The 16,609-nt window shown below is 37.3% G+C and overlaps 2 protein-coding genes across 2 annotated transcripts; one reads left to right on the plus strand and one right to left on the minus strand.

The window, feature by feature from the left end:
- Positions 1–1,296: 1,296 nt before the first annotated feature.
- LOC118713236 (olfactory receptor 52A1-like) lies at positions 1,297–2,247 on the minus strand. Its single transcript, XM_036427643.1, has one exon. It carries the CDS (start codon positions 2,245–2,247, stop codon positions 1,297–1,299), a length of 951 nt encoding a protein of 316 aa, XP_036283536.1.
- A 13,375-nt stretch (positions 2,248–15,622) lies between these two features.
- On the plus strand, positions 15,623–16,568 carry LOC118713714 (olfactory receptor 52D1-like). Its single transcript, XM_036428619.1, is given in 2 exon segments — positions 15,623–16,417; positions 16,419–16,568. Coding segments are annotated over 2 exon segments (945 nt in total).
- The last annotated feature ends 41 nt before the right edge of the window (positions 16,569–16,609 follow it).

Below are 16,609 nucleotides of genomic sequence, written 5' to 3' on the forward strand. Positions count from 1 at the left end.
ATGTATCACATACATGCATTGAAAATCACTTAAAACAACTTGGCTATGTTCAAGAACTCGATACATGGGTTCCTCACGAACTGAAAGAATCACAGTTAACGCTACGCATTAGCAGCTGCGATTTGCTAAAGAAACGTAATGAAAATGATCCATTTTTAAAACGACTGATAACTGGCGATGAAAAATGGGTTGTTTACAACAATATCAAGCAGAAAAGATCGTGGAGCAGGCCAGGTGAACCAACTCAAACAACATCAAAAGCTGATATTCATCAAAAGAAGGTTTTGTTATCAGTTTGGTGGGATTACAAAGGAATTGTCTACTTTGAACTCTTACCACCCAACCGAACGATCAATTCTGATGTCTACATTGAACAACTAATGAAATTAAACAATGCAGTTGAAGAAAAGCAGCCCGAATTGACAAATCGAAAAGGTGTTGTATTCCATCATGACAATGCAAGGCCACACACATCTTTGGTCACTCGGCAAAAATTAATGGAGCTTGGTTGGGATGTTTTGCCACATCCACCATATAGTCCTGACCTTGCACCATCTGATTACTTTTTGTTTCGATCTTTACAAAACTCCTTGAATGGTAAAAATTTCAATAATGATGATGATGTCAAATCGTACCTGATTCAGTTTTTTGCTAATAAAAACCAGAAGTTTTTTGAACGTGGGATTATGATGCTGCCTGAAAGATGGCAAAAGGTCATTGATCAAAATGGGCAATACATTACAGAATAAAGTTATTTAGTTCCATGAAAAAATTGTCTTTGATTTTCTTTAAAAAATCCGCAATTACTTAGCTGCCGACCCAATATATTCTGTCTAGCACATTTTTCTTACATTCAAGAGCCAATCATCAGAGCCTTCAAATTCCGTTTTTATAATAGTAAGAATTCTAAGATGTTTAATAATTTCACTTTTGATTCAGGAAAAAAAGCAAAAATTTGTTTAGTTTGTAGATGAACCACAAAGTGTTATACCATAGGGAAGAAAGAAAGGTAGATTTTTAGACAAAACTATATTATGCCATTAATTCTCATATCAGGGTTACAACAAAAGATAAAAAACAAAGGAAGGGAAAGATGAGGGATAATAGGAATCAATGTTATAAATATATTTTTTTCAACCAAGTTTATCTCAAATTTGAGTGCTCTTGTTTGAGGAAAATAGATTATTTAGGGGAGATAGTTATAATGTAAAAACCTCACTAAGATATACATAGTGCAAGGAGTTTTCATCTTAAACAAATAAATACATATATTTCCTATTTTGTATTATTTTTGGATCACTTCTGGGTGTCAGGTCTCAGAGTACAAATCTGTTCAACCCGCATGCGAATCTCTTTGGTCTTTACACCATAGACAATGGGGTTAAGGGCAGGGGGCACAAGAAGATAGATGGTAGACAATAAGATATGAACATAGGGTGACACATGTCCAAAACGATGGCTGAAGAAGGAAAAAAAGGCAAGGACATAAAACTCCAGGAAGACAAAAATATGGGCAGTACAAGTGTTGAATGCTTTAAGTCGTGCCTCTTTCTGGGGAAGATGAAAAACTGCCTGAAAAATTAGAATGTAGGAGATGAAGACAAAGATCATGTCAAAACCCAGAATTGCAAAAGCTACAAAGAGCCCATAAGATTTATTAATATGGACATCCTCTGCAGCCAGCTTGACCACAGCCATGTGCTCGCAGTAGGAATGGACAATAACCACAGACTGGAAACGTTGCAGTCGTTTAAGTAGAATGGGTAAAATCCCAACAAGCACCGCTGCCCGGATTGCCACCATCAGTACCGACTGACCTAGAAAGAAAGGTGTAAGGATGGATGTGTGCCTCAAAGGATTACAGATGGCAACATAGCGGTCGAAGGCCATGGCCAACAGGATGCCAGATTCCATACCCTGCAAGGCATGAATGAAGAAGAGCTGGGTAAGGCAAGCATCAAATGCCATGGAACAAGAGTCAAACCAGAAGATGGCCAACATCTTTGGAGCAATGGCCACACAGAGACTGATGTCAGTGGCTGCCAGCACCGCCAGGAAGATGTACATGGGTTGGTGAAGACTGCGTTCCATAGGGATGATGATTAACAAGAAAATATTTCCTAGCAGAGACACTAGGCACAACCCAAAAAAGGGAAATCCAATCCAAAACTGCACATGCACTAGTCCAGGGATCCCAATCAGGATCACTGTCTTTGGGTTCAGATATGACATGTTGGTTGATTCCATCAGGTTGGTAAATCCTTTCCCCACTGACTCCATTACCAGTTCAGAGGAAAATTACAGATAGGAAGAAAGGAGGGAATTTTCCTCACCATTTCTCCTAGAGCATGAAAAACATGATGAAAAGATGGCCATATAACTGAACCTTTGGGAATCCATTTAAGTCAGTATCAGAATAGAATGCTTGGATATCTTTTTCCAAAGTCAATGTGGGTGTTTATAGGCGAGAAAGGTAAATCCAGTGCTTGTCACCTAGAAATTGTAGAAATGGAAATCATGATTCTAACACCATTGATCTTGCTGATTAATGAAATGTTCTCAGGTTGTATCACAGATAACTAACTTTTTTTTTTCTATATCTACCTCCTAACTTCAGACACACTTCAGATTAGGCAAAATTTCTCTATGACACTTAAAATTGTAGACTAGATCCATAATTTCAAAGCCTTGTTCATTGTGTTCAAAGCTCAGAATCCCTAGATAGTGGCAGCCTTTCCATCTTTCCATTTTCCCAAGAATAGGAAGCAAAACACTTCCCCACAAATTTAACAAATTGACTCTCAGATGAAGGAGTGAAGATTGTTTTTTCAGCAAGTATTGGTTGATATGCCTATGTGCAGGCTCATTATTCTGGTTCTTGGAAGTGAGGTGGAGTTGCTATTATCTGTAGTAGAGAAGCATATTTGATTTAATAAGATAATTATGGTCTGTTCTATTTAAATGTGGTTGTGTAACAGAAGGGGGTAGAAGGTGATGTAAGTACTCACAGATCTTATAGAAGACAAAATGTTGAGAAGAAAGGGAAAATAAGTTAGTTGGATTAAAGGCACAATCAATTAAGATAGAATAATTAAATATATAAACTGACCTATTGGCTAAACCCTGTAGCTAAAATATTTTGATAATATTAATGTGTTTCAGATAAAAAGGGGTAAGGTTGGCTGAGGCCATGCTACTATTTATAATGAAGTCCAACCTAACGTAGGTGTGTTCTTTCATTTTAATGTTATAAGTTGACAAAAAAAAATAAATTGAAATGAAAACTCTTATTATATTGTTTCACTTCATACTCACTTCAAACTTCTGATATTTTTATAACATTTCAAGTCTTTCCTTAGAAATCTATTCACTAAAGCTTAAGAAACTTTATATACTCCCTTTTTTTTTTTCATTAACTATTCTACAAGCTTAACATCATTCAAAAGTTTTAACTTCCTTATGATTTTGTCATAGTCAAAAACATTGAATAAGGAGTACCACTATAAATGGGACTTGTGTATTTTTCTTTAAAGGAAAACTAGAGGGATTGCTGCTGTAAAATTATAGAAACAAAATTGACAGGTTCATAGTCAATAGGAATATATACACTTGGGTATAACTTTAATGTCCCCAATGTAATAAAATACTTTAAAAGCTGATGAAGAGAATGAGATTTTGTTACGTGTTTAGTAGCTACATTCATCAGTAGACTATATTTAAGACTAATAAAGAGATATATACTAAAACAACTAGAAGTTTTGTGAAAAGAGATTCACTTAGGTGACCATATAAAATAACCTTTAGAAGTGATGGTAATAAATATGGATATAACTTGTAATTGTGACATGAACAGATAAAGGTCATATCTTTCATACTGTATATAAAAGATTATATATCCTACATGATTATTTATAAATTATATGACAATATAAGAATAAAAATAAAATTTAGCTCCAAGTACATTGTTACACATGATAATGTATTCATCAAATTACTTTTCTTCTATAAAGTATAATATGTATATTATATAATATATAAATTAATATTTACTGTATAAATATAGGCCCAGTGCACAAAATTTGTGCACTGGGACAGGGGGGTCTGTATCTCCCAGCCAGCCTGCATCCTCTCCAATCTGGGACTCCTCAAGGGATGTCTGACTGCCCATTTAGGCCTGATGGGAAGTTGGCTCCAAACTTCTTGCCTGCCTGCCTGCCTGATTGCCCCTAACCACTTCTGTCTGCCAGCCTGATCACTCCCTAACCACTCATCTACCAGCCTGATCGATGCCTAACTGCTCCCTTGCCGGTCCAATTGCCCCTAAATGCTGTGTCCTGCTGGCCTGGTCACCCCTAACTGCCATCCCCTGCTGGCCTGGTCACCCCCAACTGCTGTCCCTTGTAGACCTGGTCCCTCCCAAATGCCTCCCCTGCTGACCAGATGGCCCACATCTGCCCTCCCCTGCCTGCTATCTTGTGGCTGCCATTTGTGTCCACGTGGGATTGTCCATCATGTGTATTGGAGTGATGGTCAACTTGCATATTATCTCTTTATTATATAGGACATAAATAATGTTACATATTTTATAGTATATACTTATATAAATAATATGTTATATACTTTATATTATATAAACATATACATATATCCTATATAATAAAGAGGTAATATGCAAATTGTCCATCTCTCCAGCACACAAGATGGCAGAAGCTGTTAGGGGCAATCAGGCAGGCAGGCAGATGAGTGGTTGGGAGCCAACAGTCCTGAATTGTGAGAGGGATGTCCGACTGCCCATTTAGGCCCACCAAAATGTGCAATCAGACATCCCTCCAGGAGTTCCAGATTGGAGAGGATGCAGGATGGACTGAGGGACACACACCTCCATGCATGAATTTTATACACCAGGCCTCTAGTAAATATATAATATATCACCTTATATATTATAAAGTATATATATATAATATATGTATGTAAGGTTTTGTATATTGTGATTTTTGACATCTTAAAATACCTGTCTCCCTGGGGAGAGACTGCCCCTCCTTATCTGGTCTAGAATATTCTTAGAGACAGCAAAAGTCCCAACCAGGAGCATAGTTGTGCTGTGCAAACAAACCAATCCATAGCCCCTTTATCTATCCATGCACTCCAGGAGGCAATAGTCCTCTGCCTTAATCATTTTAGTTACCAGGCAAGTAGAGGTCATTCCTGTACCCAAATTACTCAAACCAGCTAATCCTAAACTGTTTGCCCTTCTCTACCTTGCTTTGCTGTGTACACCCTAGGAAAGGCCTTGGCTTTAGAACCCTAACTCCCCCACCCCCATCTCCTCCTTGTGTCTTAACCCCCATCCCCATCAGCCTATCATCATGGTGGTTCTTATTTGATACTGCAAGGCCTGCTGTGCCTCCTATCTTTAGAGCCTGTTGGTTTAATGATCTTATTTTCTTATGGTTACAGAGCCTTTCTTCTGTCTTTTCTTATGGTTGCATCTGACTGATCACTCATAAAAGCCAAACCAACCATCCAACAAACAAACATAATTTAATGCTGGATCTACATATTTACCTTACATGGAATCTTGTCCACATTTCTTAAGCCTACAAAGCTATACATGGAAATAATAATGTCACTTAATTCATTGAATTATTGGAAGAGCTAAATAAGTTTATACATGAAAAATTCAGCGCAAAGTATGGAAGAAAGTATTTACTTAATTTTTGGTAGCTAGTATTTGTCGGAACTTTTAGAGAACTTTTGTGAAGACAGAGATACATTACTACCTTCTTAAGGACGTCTAAAACAAAATTCAGAAATGAGGAAACTTTCTGAATAAAATATAAAAAATCCATGAGATGATGAAAATTCTGGAACAGAATAACTGTCCTCAATTTGATCTATATGACTGGACATTCATGTAGCCGATGAAATGACCTCTAGTGATGTGGAGACCTTGGTAGAGTCAACAAACTAGTATTTCACTTATTTAAATTGATTTTCCCACTTCACCTGAGAAATAATCATGTTCCCCGTAAATGTCTTACTTGGTAGATGGGAAACATGTGAATCGGGAAACCAGTTTTCTGAAAGTGTTTAGATTTTTAAAAATAGCTTTTAAGACATCAAAAGCATGCATTTTATGCAACTTGTCTTTCTATGGTAATCAGATCAGAAAGTGTTATTTGCTGGACTCCTTGAAAGAGACAGAAAAAGGAACAAAAATAAATCTTAAATCAAGATGGAGACAGGGTAAAGTAAGAAACAAAAGACAAGGGGGGAAAACGCAGAGAAAGATACAAACAAATGAGGTTTTAATGCCCCAGATAAAAAATAGACTGTATTTCAGGGCACAAGATCTGAGTTACAGTAGCAACAAGACCAGACACCAAAGCTCTTTAAGTAATAGGATGCTTCTGCTTTGACTTTTTTTTTTTTTTAAAGTTCTCCTGCTCAAATTGCAAACACACGCACTTTCCAAACCACAAGATCTTCTCCTCTTATTTTTAATAAATTAAGCAATGTTAGAGCTATTTTGTAGGCAAACATTAGAAGAGGAAGCTGAAACCTTGTTTTCATCTTGCCCTGCCACTAATTAACTGGAATGTGCCAGTTCTGAGTTTTCTTCAAATATAAAGAAGATAGTAATAGATTATCTTCGTATCTCTTCTATCTCTAAATGACATGAGTATGATCTGTCCTCTTATTAATGATAAACTTGAATAAGAAGGAAAAAAGGTGATTTCCAAAGGAAAGTTTGTGACTGAGAGATGCAGGATCAAGATTATTTCATTCACTGCACTTTCCACTTCTGTCAAAATTTGCTGCAATTAACCCGGCCAGCATGGGTCAGTGGTTGAGTGTCAACCTAAGAACCAGGAGGTCATGGTCAGGGCAAATGCCCAGGTTGTAGGCTCGATCTCCAGTGTGGGGCTTGCAGGAGGCAGCCAATCAATGATTGTTTCTCATCATTGATGCTTCTATCTCTCTTTCCCTCTCCCTTCCTCTCTGAAATCAATAAAAATATATTTTTAAAAACTTGCTATATTTAGAAACTCTGAGCAATAACAGGTTCCCAATTCAAGGAGAAGAAACTTACCCAGGAAAACAGGTAGCTGGCTAGAATGTACAATCAGTAGAAGGAAGAGCCCTTTTCTGCCAGGCTTTAGATTCTGAAAGGTATTAGCTACTAAGTATCTCTCATGGACTGTCATTAGCTGTTGCTTTTCTTGGCCTTACAATCTTATCTGATCCCAGTGCAATTTTCAGACCTTGCCCTAGAGAGGTCATTACACTGCGAAAGCCCAGCTCTCTTTTATAGGAGAAAGGAAACCCTTGTCTGCAGGCAGGTAGCCAGGAAATAGTTACCTCTGAGTTGATCCCAAGAAATAAGAAGCAGGAAATCTCAAATTATGGGTCACTTTTAGAGCAAGGTGAATTTGAAATCATTTGAAGTATGGGGAAAGATAATCTGAGAAATGAAAAAATTTGTAGGAAAGAAGGCCGTAATTTAGTCTACTTTCTGGCCTATGGCCAGAATTGTAGCTTAAGGAATAGAAAATATATTTATCTTTATAAAATGTAATGTTACTATTTTATATACATTTATTCTATATTAATATATAGGGAGAAACTTGTAGCTACTAGAACTTTTACTATAATTACTCTCACTAACACTGTACCAAATAATTGAAATTGCTAAGGGAATCAAACATAAATGTTGTTACTATAAAACCAAGGTAAATATGTGAAATGATGGATGTATTAATTAGCTCAATGAGGGAAATCCTTTCTCAATGTACACATATATATCAACTCATCATATTGTAAACTTTAAATATTTTATAATTGTACCTCAAAAAAGCTGATGACATAATTGTCTACATGGAAAATACCAAATATTCTACAAAATTTTCCAGGAACTAATGATTGAGTTTATCAAGATACCATGATAAAAGATGAGTATAAAAAAATCAATTATATTTTTTATCAATGAGCAATAGAAAAATCATAATTTTAAAGTATATTTTAATATATCAAAAAAGAAAAATACTTAAGTATGAGCCCACAAAAATGTATAAAATCTACCAGGGATGTGCCTGCAACCAATGTACATGTCCTTGACCAGAATCGAACCCGAGACCTCTCAGTCCACAGACCGACGCTATATCCTCTGAGCCAACCCGGTTTTGGCAGGGTAAAACTTTTAACTGCAGCAGTGTTTGACTATATTCTGCGCAATGAGAAAACCTGACGTCATTTTCAAGCTCCACCATTTCTTACTTCTTTTCAATCAGGTCAAGTTTTTAAGCTTTCTAAATCTCCATTTTCTGGCTAATGAAAAGAAAACAGGATTCTACTGAGTCGCCTATATACCTACTTCAAGACTTCTGTGAGGATCAAATGAGATGAGGCATGGGAAAATATTTCACAAACACTTCTTTAAAGTGTAAAATGTTTGCACCTGACTATAAAGCAAGTCGGTTCCTGGGCTGAAAAAAATCCAAGGAAGCTAGTTGCTAGGGAGAGGAAGCCGGGCGCTGCTATGTGATGTCATTACCTGGTGCCCACAGCCATTATTTCTGAGCTGAGCTGCACTGTGAGCTGCATTTTGACCATGGGGTGTTGGCAGCATTGGCTGTAATTTGGTGGGGTGTTGTTTCAGGGTGGTGGCAGGGCCTGTGTCCCACTTGGGGGAAGTCAAGTGTTGGTTTGTTGGCACCAGGTTTGTGGTGCCATTTATTTTTAAATGGCCAGTGCATGTCATGCCAGCTCCTGCAATGAGCGTCTTTCCCATGGTGGTCAGTGCACATAACAGGTACTGGTCAGACAGATGAACACTTAGCCTTTTATATATACACTAGAGGACTGGTGCATGAAAGTTCGTGCTCTGGAGGGGGGAGGTGTCCCTCAGCCCGGCCTGCCCCTTCTCACAGTCCGGGAGCACTCAGGGGCAGGAGGTGACCTGGCGATCAGGGGAAGGTGACACCCCCATCATACTCCTGCTGCTGCCACTGCTGGCAGCACAAGCCATGACCAGCCCAGGTTTCGTGAGCCTCAGGTGGCCCTGGACAGCTAAGCAGCCAATGAGACTTCCCTTTGCCTCAGTCTGGCCCTAGGAAGCTGGGGATCTGAGGGTGGTTCCAGCCACACTGTGCACCTGCCACCTCTCCCCTGGTGGGGCTGAAAAGACTGGGGGACTCCAGTGGGGCTAAGAGGACTGGACACTCCCATCTTGTGGCTATGGGCACCACCATCTTTGTGATGGTGTGATGGTCAATTTGCATATTCCCTCTTTATTAGATTGGACAAGAGGCCTGGTGCACAAAATTTGTACACTGGGTAGAGGAGGTCCCTCAGCCCTGCCTGCCTGCACCCTCTCACAGCCCAGGAGCCCAGTGATCAATTACCTTGAAGAGGGAGGCCCTGCCCACCTGCCTCAGCGCAGCAGCCGGGTAGCCTAAGCTTCCTTCTTTGGGGTCATCATGGAACCTCCCCAGATTGATTGCCCTGCCAACCTGTGGCCTAGGCCTCCCTCTGAAAGGTGATCATAGGGCAATGGAGGGGCTCCCCTGACCAACGTGTGTCATAACGTGGTCATCTGGTTTGGCCATTCAGTTGATTTGGATATTATGCTTTTATTATTTTAGATAGATTATTTCCAAATTGATCTATAGGTTTAATGCAATTTAATATGTGTATCCTTGTTCTGTGTCTTGTCCTTCTCTTAAATGTGTTTTTAAGAGAACAGACATTTTTGATTTGATACTATCCAATTTGTTAATATTTCCCAAAATTATATTTTTATTTTCTATTTAAGAAATTTTTATTATATTAAGATCATGAACATATCCCCCTAAAATTTCACTTACAGTTTTATTATTTTTCCTTTCACATTTAGATAGAAAATAAGTCTGGGACTGACTTATTTTTAATGGTGTGAGAAATGGAAAAAAATCCCTTCTTTTCCCTCTTTGTTGTTCTGACTGAACTAATGATTGACTTGACATGAGACAGAGTAACAAGAGAAAAATAACAAAATTTTATTTCTTATATACATATGAGGATTCTGTAAGAATATGGTAAATCACACAGTTGAGGCTTATCTACCATCTGGAGCTAAGGAGAAAGAAAGGGGAGGAAATGAATAGTGGTTTGGGACTTTAAAGTTCAGAGAGGCAATTCACATGGAGATGAAAAAGAAAATGCATAGTAAAACCTATGTGAATGAAAAGGGGGATCTATGCAAAGCAACCTCACTGATAATCCTTTTTTTTAATCTTCACCCAAGGATATTTCTCCATTGATTTTCTTAGAAAGAGTGGAAAACAGGGAAAAGCAGAGAGAAATGTTGATGTGAGAGAAACACGTTGATCGGTTGCCTCTTGCACAAGTCCTGACCAGGGCTCTGGCAGAGGAGGAGTCTGCAGCCAAAGTGCATGCCTTTGAACAGAATTAAACCCAGAGCCCTTTGGTTCGCAGGCCGATGCTCTATCCACTGACCCACGCTTGCTAGGGAACTCATAAGTAATCTGATCATAAATTCCTGGCAGGTCATGATAGGTAGTCACCATAGAATATATAACTTGTTCAATAAAAGACATATTTGCCTTAAGCAAGCCTTGTCTATCGATTCTATGAATCTAGTTTAAAACAGTTTTGAAATGCCTCCTTTTCAGACCCCTCCTACTAAAGCATGACCCCAAGATTTATATACTCAATGTGTTTTTAATACAATCTCCACTTTGTTTTCACTCACCTTAATGCAACCTTCCTTATGTCCCCTCCTGTACCTCAAATGCATTGAAGTACAAGCTATTACTCTCCAAAGCATTTTTTTCAGTCTGTTGAGATCTTGCTTCCAGGCATATTCTATCTCTGAAAATAAATACTAAAACTCTCTACAAATTTTGACATTCTAATGTTAACATATGTTTTTGTTGGACCATCGTTAACAATGGGACACAGAGAAGACTTTGGTCAAATGGGCTTTCTAGGTTTTCACTATATCTATCACATACTAGTTCATATTAAACTGTAGTTATCTATGATGACAGTTTCCTTGCTAGAGCAGGTCTCAAAATACTTTGAGGCAGTTAAAGGGAAGGTCAATGGTTTTTCCTGAATCTTTTGTTTTTTTTAAAAAATAGCTAGCTTATTTTTAAATATCCCACAATTTGGGGCTGGAAAACTCTGCTCCCCCCTTAGTGGTGTGAGATTGGAATCAAGGCTAATTTTTTCCCATATGAATATTTCATTTACTCAGCATAATATATTGAATAGAAAAAAGATGTTATCCTCTACAACATCTTATAGCATATTTATCATAATCAGATGACTGTTCATGTGTGATCTGCAATTTTATATATTTTACATTAATCAGCTCTTTTTATGTCAAGACTACAGTAAAATAATGAATATAGAAGTTCAGGTGTGAGACTTATGTGTTTTACCAAGTTTACTTAGTATAGTAGATCATTACCCAGTACCCTTGCCAGTATGGCTCAGTTGGTTGTCATCCCATGGACCGAAAGGTGGTGAGTTTGATTCCTAATCCGGGCACATACTCATATTCTCTCTCTCTCTCTCTCTCTCTCTCTCTCTCTCTCTCTCTCTCTCTCTCTCTCTCTCTCTCTCCTCTCTCTCTCTCCTCTTTCCTTCGCTGTCTTCTTTCTCTCTTCCTTTTAAAAAAAAAAAACCTATCAAGTAAGGTTCTTGTTGAATAGTTAGTTTTTCTCTGAAGGAAGACTCTGTGAAGAAGAATAGAATGGTCTGGTGTTTTCAAAAATGGTTCATTTCCCCCATACCCTGCCCAAAGCTTGAGCAGATTTTTCTGTGATATTCAGAGGACATAGTGAACTCCTAGGGACAAAACTCAAAACTGTAGGACTCAGCAATGACTGGGTCCCTCTGGAGTTTATCTCAGGCTTCCTACACTAAGCCTCCAGCAATTAGTTAATAACAGTTCACTTTCCTGGCGTGGCACTGTTTCTTGTGGAGATTTCTGTTCTGTTAAATTGTGATTTTTCTGTTTTCACTTTTGATTTCTTTAATTTTGGGGGCAGCAGACTTCCCTGTCTCACGGATACGAGAAGAGTTGTTGATTTTCAAATAGTTCTAATTTTTTACTGTTAGAGCAAATTTTTAAGTTCCAACCTCTCACTTGCTGAACTGGTACACTGAAGTCTACAACCTGGTGTTTTAATTCATTCTGACATTCTACCTATGTGTTTTGACCAGAGAGTTTAAAGCATTTACATTTAAAGTAATTACTCATAAAGAAGGAATTGTTATTGCCATCTTTGTTTTCTGTATGTCTTATAACAATTTTTGCCCCTCATATCCTCCCATACTGCATTCCTTTGTGTTTAGTTGATTTTTGTAATGACACCTTCCAAGACTTTGTCATTTCCTTTTGTGCATATTCTATATTTTCTTAGGAATTACACATAACATCCTAGTGTTATAACAATATATTTAAAATTGATAGCAACTTATCTTCAATCACATACAAAAAACTTTACTCTTTTGGAGTTCTTCTCCCACACTTGGTTATTAATGTGACAAATTACATCTTTATGTATTGTGTACCCATTCACATAGGTTTATAATTGTGCTTGTGCTTTTGTCTTTTGAATTCTGTAGAAGAATAAGATGTGGAGTTGTGAACTAAAATTATGATAATGCTGGTTTTTCTATTTGTATATGTATTTATATTTTTGTATATGTTTGAGTTACTCTCTAGCTTCCTTTAATTTCAACATGAAGGTGTCCCTTTAATATTTCTTATAGAGTAGGCCTAGTGGTAATAAACACCTTTAGCTTTTGTTTTCTGAGAATACCTTAATCTTTTCCTCATTTTTGAAGTTTTGACAGATACAAAAATTTTTATCTCCCCTCCCAAACACTTTAAATATATCTTTCAACTCTCTTCTTAACTACAAGGTTTATGTCTCAAGTTGATATTTGAATGCAGTTGATCTATTTAAGAAAAGTGTCTTCAGTTCCCTTTAGAATTGGTACTCTTAACTGGGGGATACTGAAGGATAGCTATAAACCTAAGGGAATGCACAGGTAAATTACTATCCCTGAAATTAGGAAGATTGTGAATTACCAATAATACAAACATTTCCCCTTCTCCCAATGACTCCATAAGGACCTGTTTGTGTCAGGTGTTATTCCTGCTAATCCTCTGAGATTACTACAGCGATGTTTCTACATATAGAAGCTCCACTTTTAGGTTGCTTCCTTCTCTGAATCAGTTTCTCTCTGAGCTAATTAAGGCTATTATGAAACTAGAAAGGGATGTAGAGAAAGAGATATTCTGAGTGACCTAAATAATTTTTTAAAGTATGTGGGGCTCCCTCAAAAAAGTATCTTTTTAATTTTACAACTGACTTAGATTCAAGGGAAGAGATATAATCCTTTGAAACAGAGAAAATGAACATTTCTCATTCTCTATAGATGAAATGAATATGAAATTGGATTCTAGGAAGCAAAAGTTTACTTAAGGATATTATAGAAGTAAAAATGATCTCTCAATTTGACCATATTTCATTTTGTATGAATCTATTATGGAACAAAACTATGAATACCTTATAATGTTTGGACTCAACTACAGGTTGGTATTTTTAGGAAGACGGTATCACTTAGATTATATCATGCATGTTTGTACAAAAAAAAAGTATTTTGGGAACTAATGTATGTATGTGTGTTCACTTTATAAATATGTTCTTGTAATGCTCCATATTATATTTATACCTCTGACATATACTTACTGAATATCTGAGTGATATTCAGCCTTTATCTAGAGATTGGATTATAAAATTTTCTATATGTGATTATACATGAATATGTGGGCCCTTCTCATCTCACTTGGATCTATCTCCTTATAATCTTAGCATCCCAATTACATTAGATTTTAATTCATTACAACATGATTGCCTTTTCTGATGTAACTCTATTTATATTCCTTTGTTTATGTGCGTGCATATGTGGATAGATTGATGATAGACAGAAAGATAGATATATCAATACCTATTCATCTATATTAAAATTTCATGGGCTGAAGTCATATATTCTTTACATTCCAACATAAGTGCTATTTATTCAAGAATGCTTTCCTTGACTAAATTAAATTTGATTTCTTAATTTCATGTCTACATAATTCATTCTACCTTCCCACTTGAGGTAAGTTTTTGCCTTATAAATTACTTGCTTAAAGTTAAAGTGTAATTATTTATTTAAAGCTAAACAGTTTGTTTTAAAAAGCCATCTTTGCATCGTCCCAGTGTTTTTCACTTAATAAAGCCCAGAAATGTAAATATAAAAACTTAGGTAATATTTCTCTAGTTAATGGTATTTGGAGAAGGTAAGTGTGTTGTCATGATTCTGAAAAGCATAGGTATCTTTATGCAAGTTCTTATCGATGCTTGTTATATTTTTAACAATTGGTTTGAGACAGAGGAAGTGGATTTTCCTTAAGTATTAATGGTAGTACTATTCAAGTACCACGTATTGCCTTGAGGTAGATGGGAAAACAGGAAATTAGAAACCAAAATTTTCTCTACAACCTAAGCATTTGTGGTGACTGAAGAGTCCTTTTTCTTTTTTTTGAACACTTCCACTTCCTGCTTCATACTCAACTACTTTATTCCAAGGAATCTCTGTCAGGGAAATTTGACTATTCATTGGAATTATGGGAAAAAGTATAAAGAAATCTGTTTTAGTTAGTAACTAATTTTTCAAACATCATTGGGTCTATTTACCAATTTAATGAGTAGACTTCTGTGCATAGTTTAGAACGTGGGTTTCGGGTTCAACAACTGAAAAGGCACAGGAAGGTTTTATCTGCACAGTGAAATTATCTTAGTCTAAGACAATGAAGATGAGAAGGTAGTGAGTGGGGTTAATGCTAAGAAATATTAACAATATATAGTAATATAAAAAACTTAATATATGCCTACTTCAAGGGAACATAGTAGAAGAAAATAATAGAAAATAAACCAGAATATTTCATTTGTCAGATTAGTCACACATGCAGAGGTGTAAATGAAAGGCTGAAGATGTATTTTGAGTTAATCCTATTTCAAAAGCTCTGCCAAAGATTTCAACATCATGTTCAGACAGAGGGGGACAGAGACCATTTATTTCTATTTCCACTTAAAGGTCTTTTAAAGAATGTTCTAAAATTTTCACAAGGCCTCTGATTTGATCACTGCCACCTACGGAAAATTCACTCGTATGAGAGAATTACTATTTGTGATCTTAAAGGAGAAGCATCATAACTGCTCAATAAATATTTGTTGAATTAAGGACAAGTATGACTGCAGATAGAATATTTTACTGGAAATGAAAGGACTAAGTGACTAATAGGTTCTGAAATGATATAAGTATTATCTTTCTATATTTCTAAAAACAATAATTTGGTATGTTATTACTAATTTTATTCATCTGATTCTAATGACTTCAAATACTCCAGATTATGAATTTAAATTGTTTTTAACAACACATCTTTTAATGGACCTTCTGAACATAATCTTCATAAGTCATAGCTTCTGGTTGTGATCCTCTTGACATAGCAACTTTACCTTCAGAAGCACTACAAAAGTCAAAGAAAAAAATCATCATGTTTCCTCTCAATACTTCTCATCCCTCTCCTGTCACCTTCTTGCTGATGGGCATCCCAGGACTGGAGCACCTGCATGTCTGGATCGGGATTCCCTTCTGCTCCATGTACATAGTGGCTGTGGTGGGGAATGTGACCATCCTGGCAGTGGTGAGGGCAGAGCGAAGCCTTCATGAGCCCATGTTCCTCTTCCTGTGCATGCTGTCGGTCACTGACCTGGTCCTCTCCACATCTACGCTCCCCCGCATGCTCTGTCTCTTCTGGCTTGGAGCCCATGACATTGCCTTTGATGCCTGTTTGGCCCAAATGTTTTTCATCCACAGCTTTACTGCCATGGAATCAGGCTTCTTTTTGGCCATGGCCATTGACCGTTATGTGGCCATTTGTCATCCACTGCGCCATAGCACCATCCTCACCCACGTTCACATCACTATAATGGGCATCATTGTGGTGATTCGGGGTGTAGCCTTCTTTTCTCCACATCCCATCCTGCTCAAACAGCTGCCTTATTGCAGGACTCGAAGAATTGCCCACACCTACTGTGAGTTCATGGCTGTGGTGAAGCTGGCGTGTATGGACACAGGAGCCACCAAACGTTATAGCCTCAGTATGGCTACAATCATCGGCTCGTGTGATGCGATTCTCATTGCTGTGTCCTATGCCTTTACTCTGCGCTCTGTATTCAGCCTGCCATCGCGAGACACTAGCCTTAAGGCTTTGGGCACGTGTGGATCCCATGTCTGTGTTATTCTTGTCTTCTACTCCACAGCAGGTTTTTCCATTTTTACTCACCGTTTTTGGGAAACATGTGCCTGCACATGTCCATATTTTTATTGCAAATATGTACCTTTTGGTGCCCCCATTTCTCAACCCCATTGTGTATGGAGTAAGGACCAAGAAAATACGTGAACATGTTCTTAGGATACTAATGGTCAAAGTTGCCTAATTTTAGTTGTATCAATCAATAAAAAAAAATGGTTCAAGAAT

This window comes from Pipistrellus kuhlii, unplaced genomic scaffold (genome assembly GCF_014108245.1).
Source record: "Pipistrellus kuhlii isolate mPipKuh1 unplaced genomic scaffold, mPipKuh1.p scaffold_m20_p_9, whole genome shotgun sequence".
Classification (NCBI taxonomy): Eukaryota; Metazoa; Chordata; class Mammalia; order Chiroptera; family Vespertilionidae; genus Pipistrellus; species Pipistrellus kuhlii.

Excerpts from the sequence above, each read along its gene's own strand:
- LOC118713236 (XM_036427643.1), bottom strand. The coding sequence starts at position 2,247 with ATGGAATCAACCAACATGTCATATCTGAACCCAAAGACAGTGATCCTG.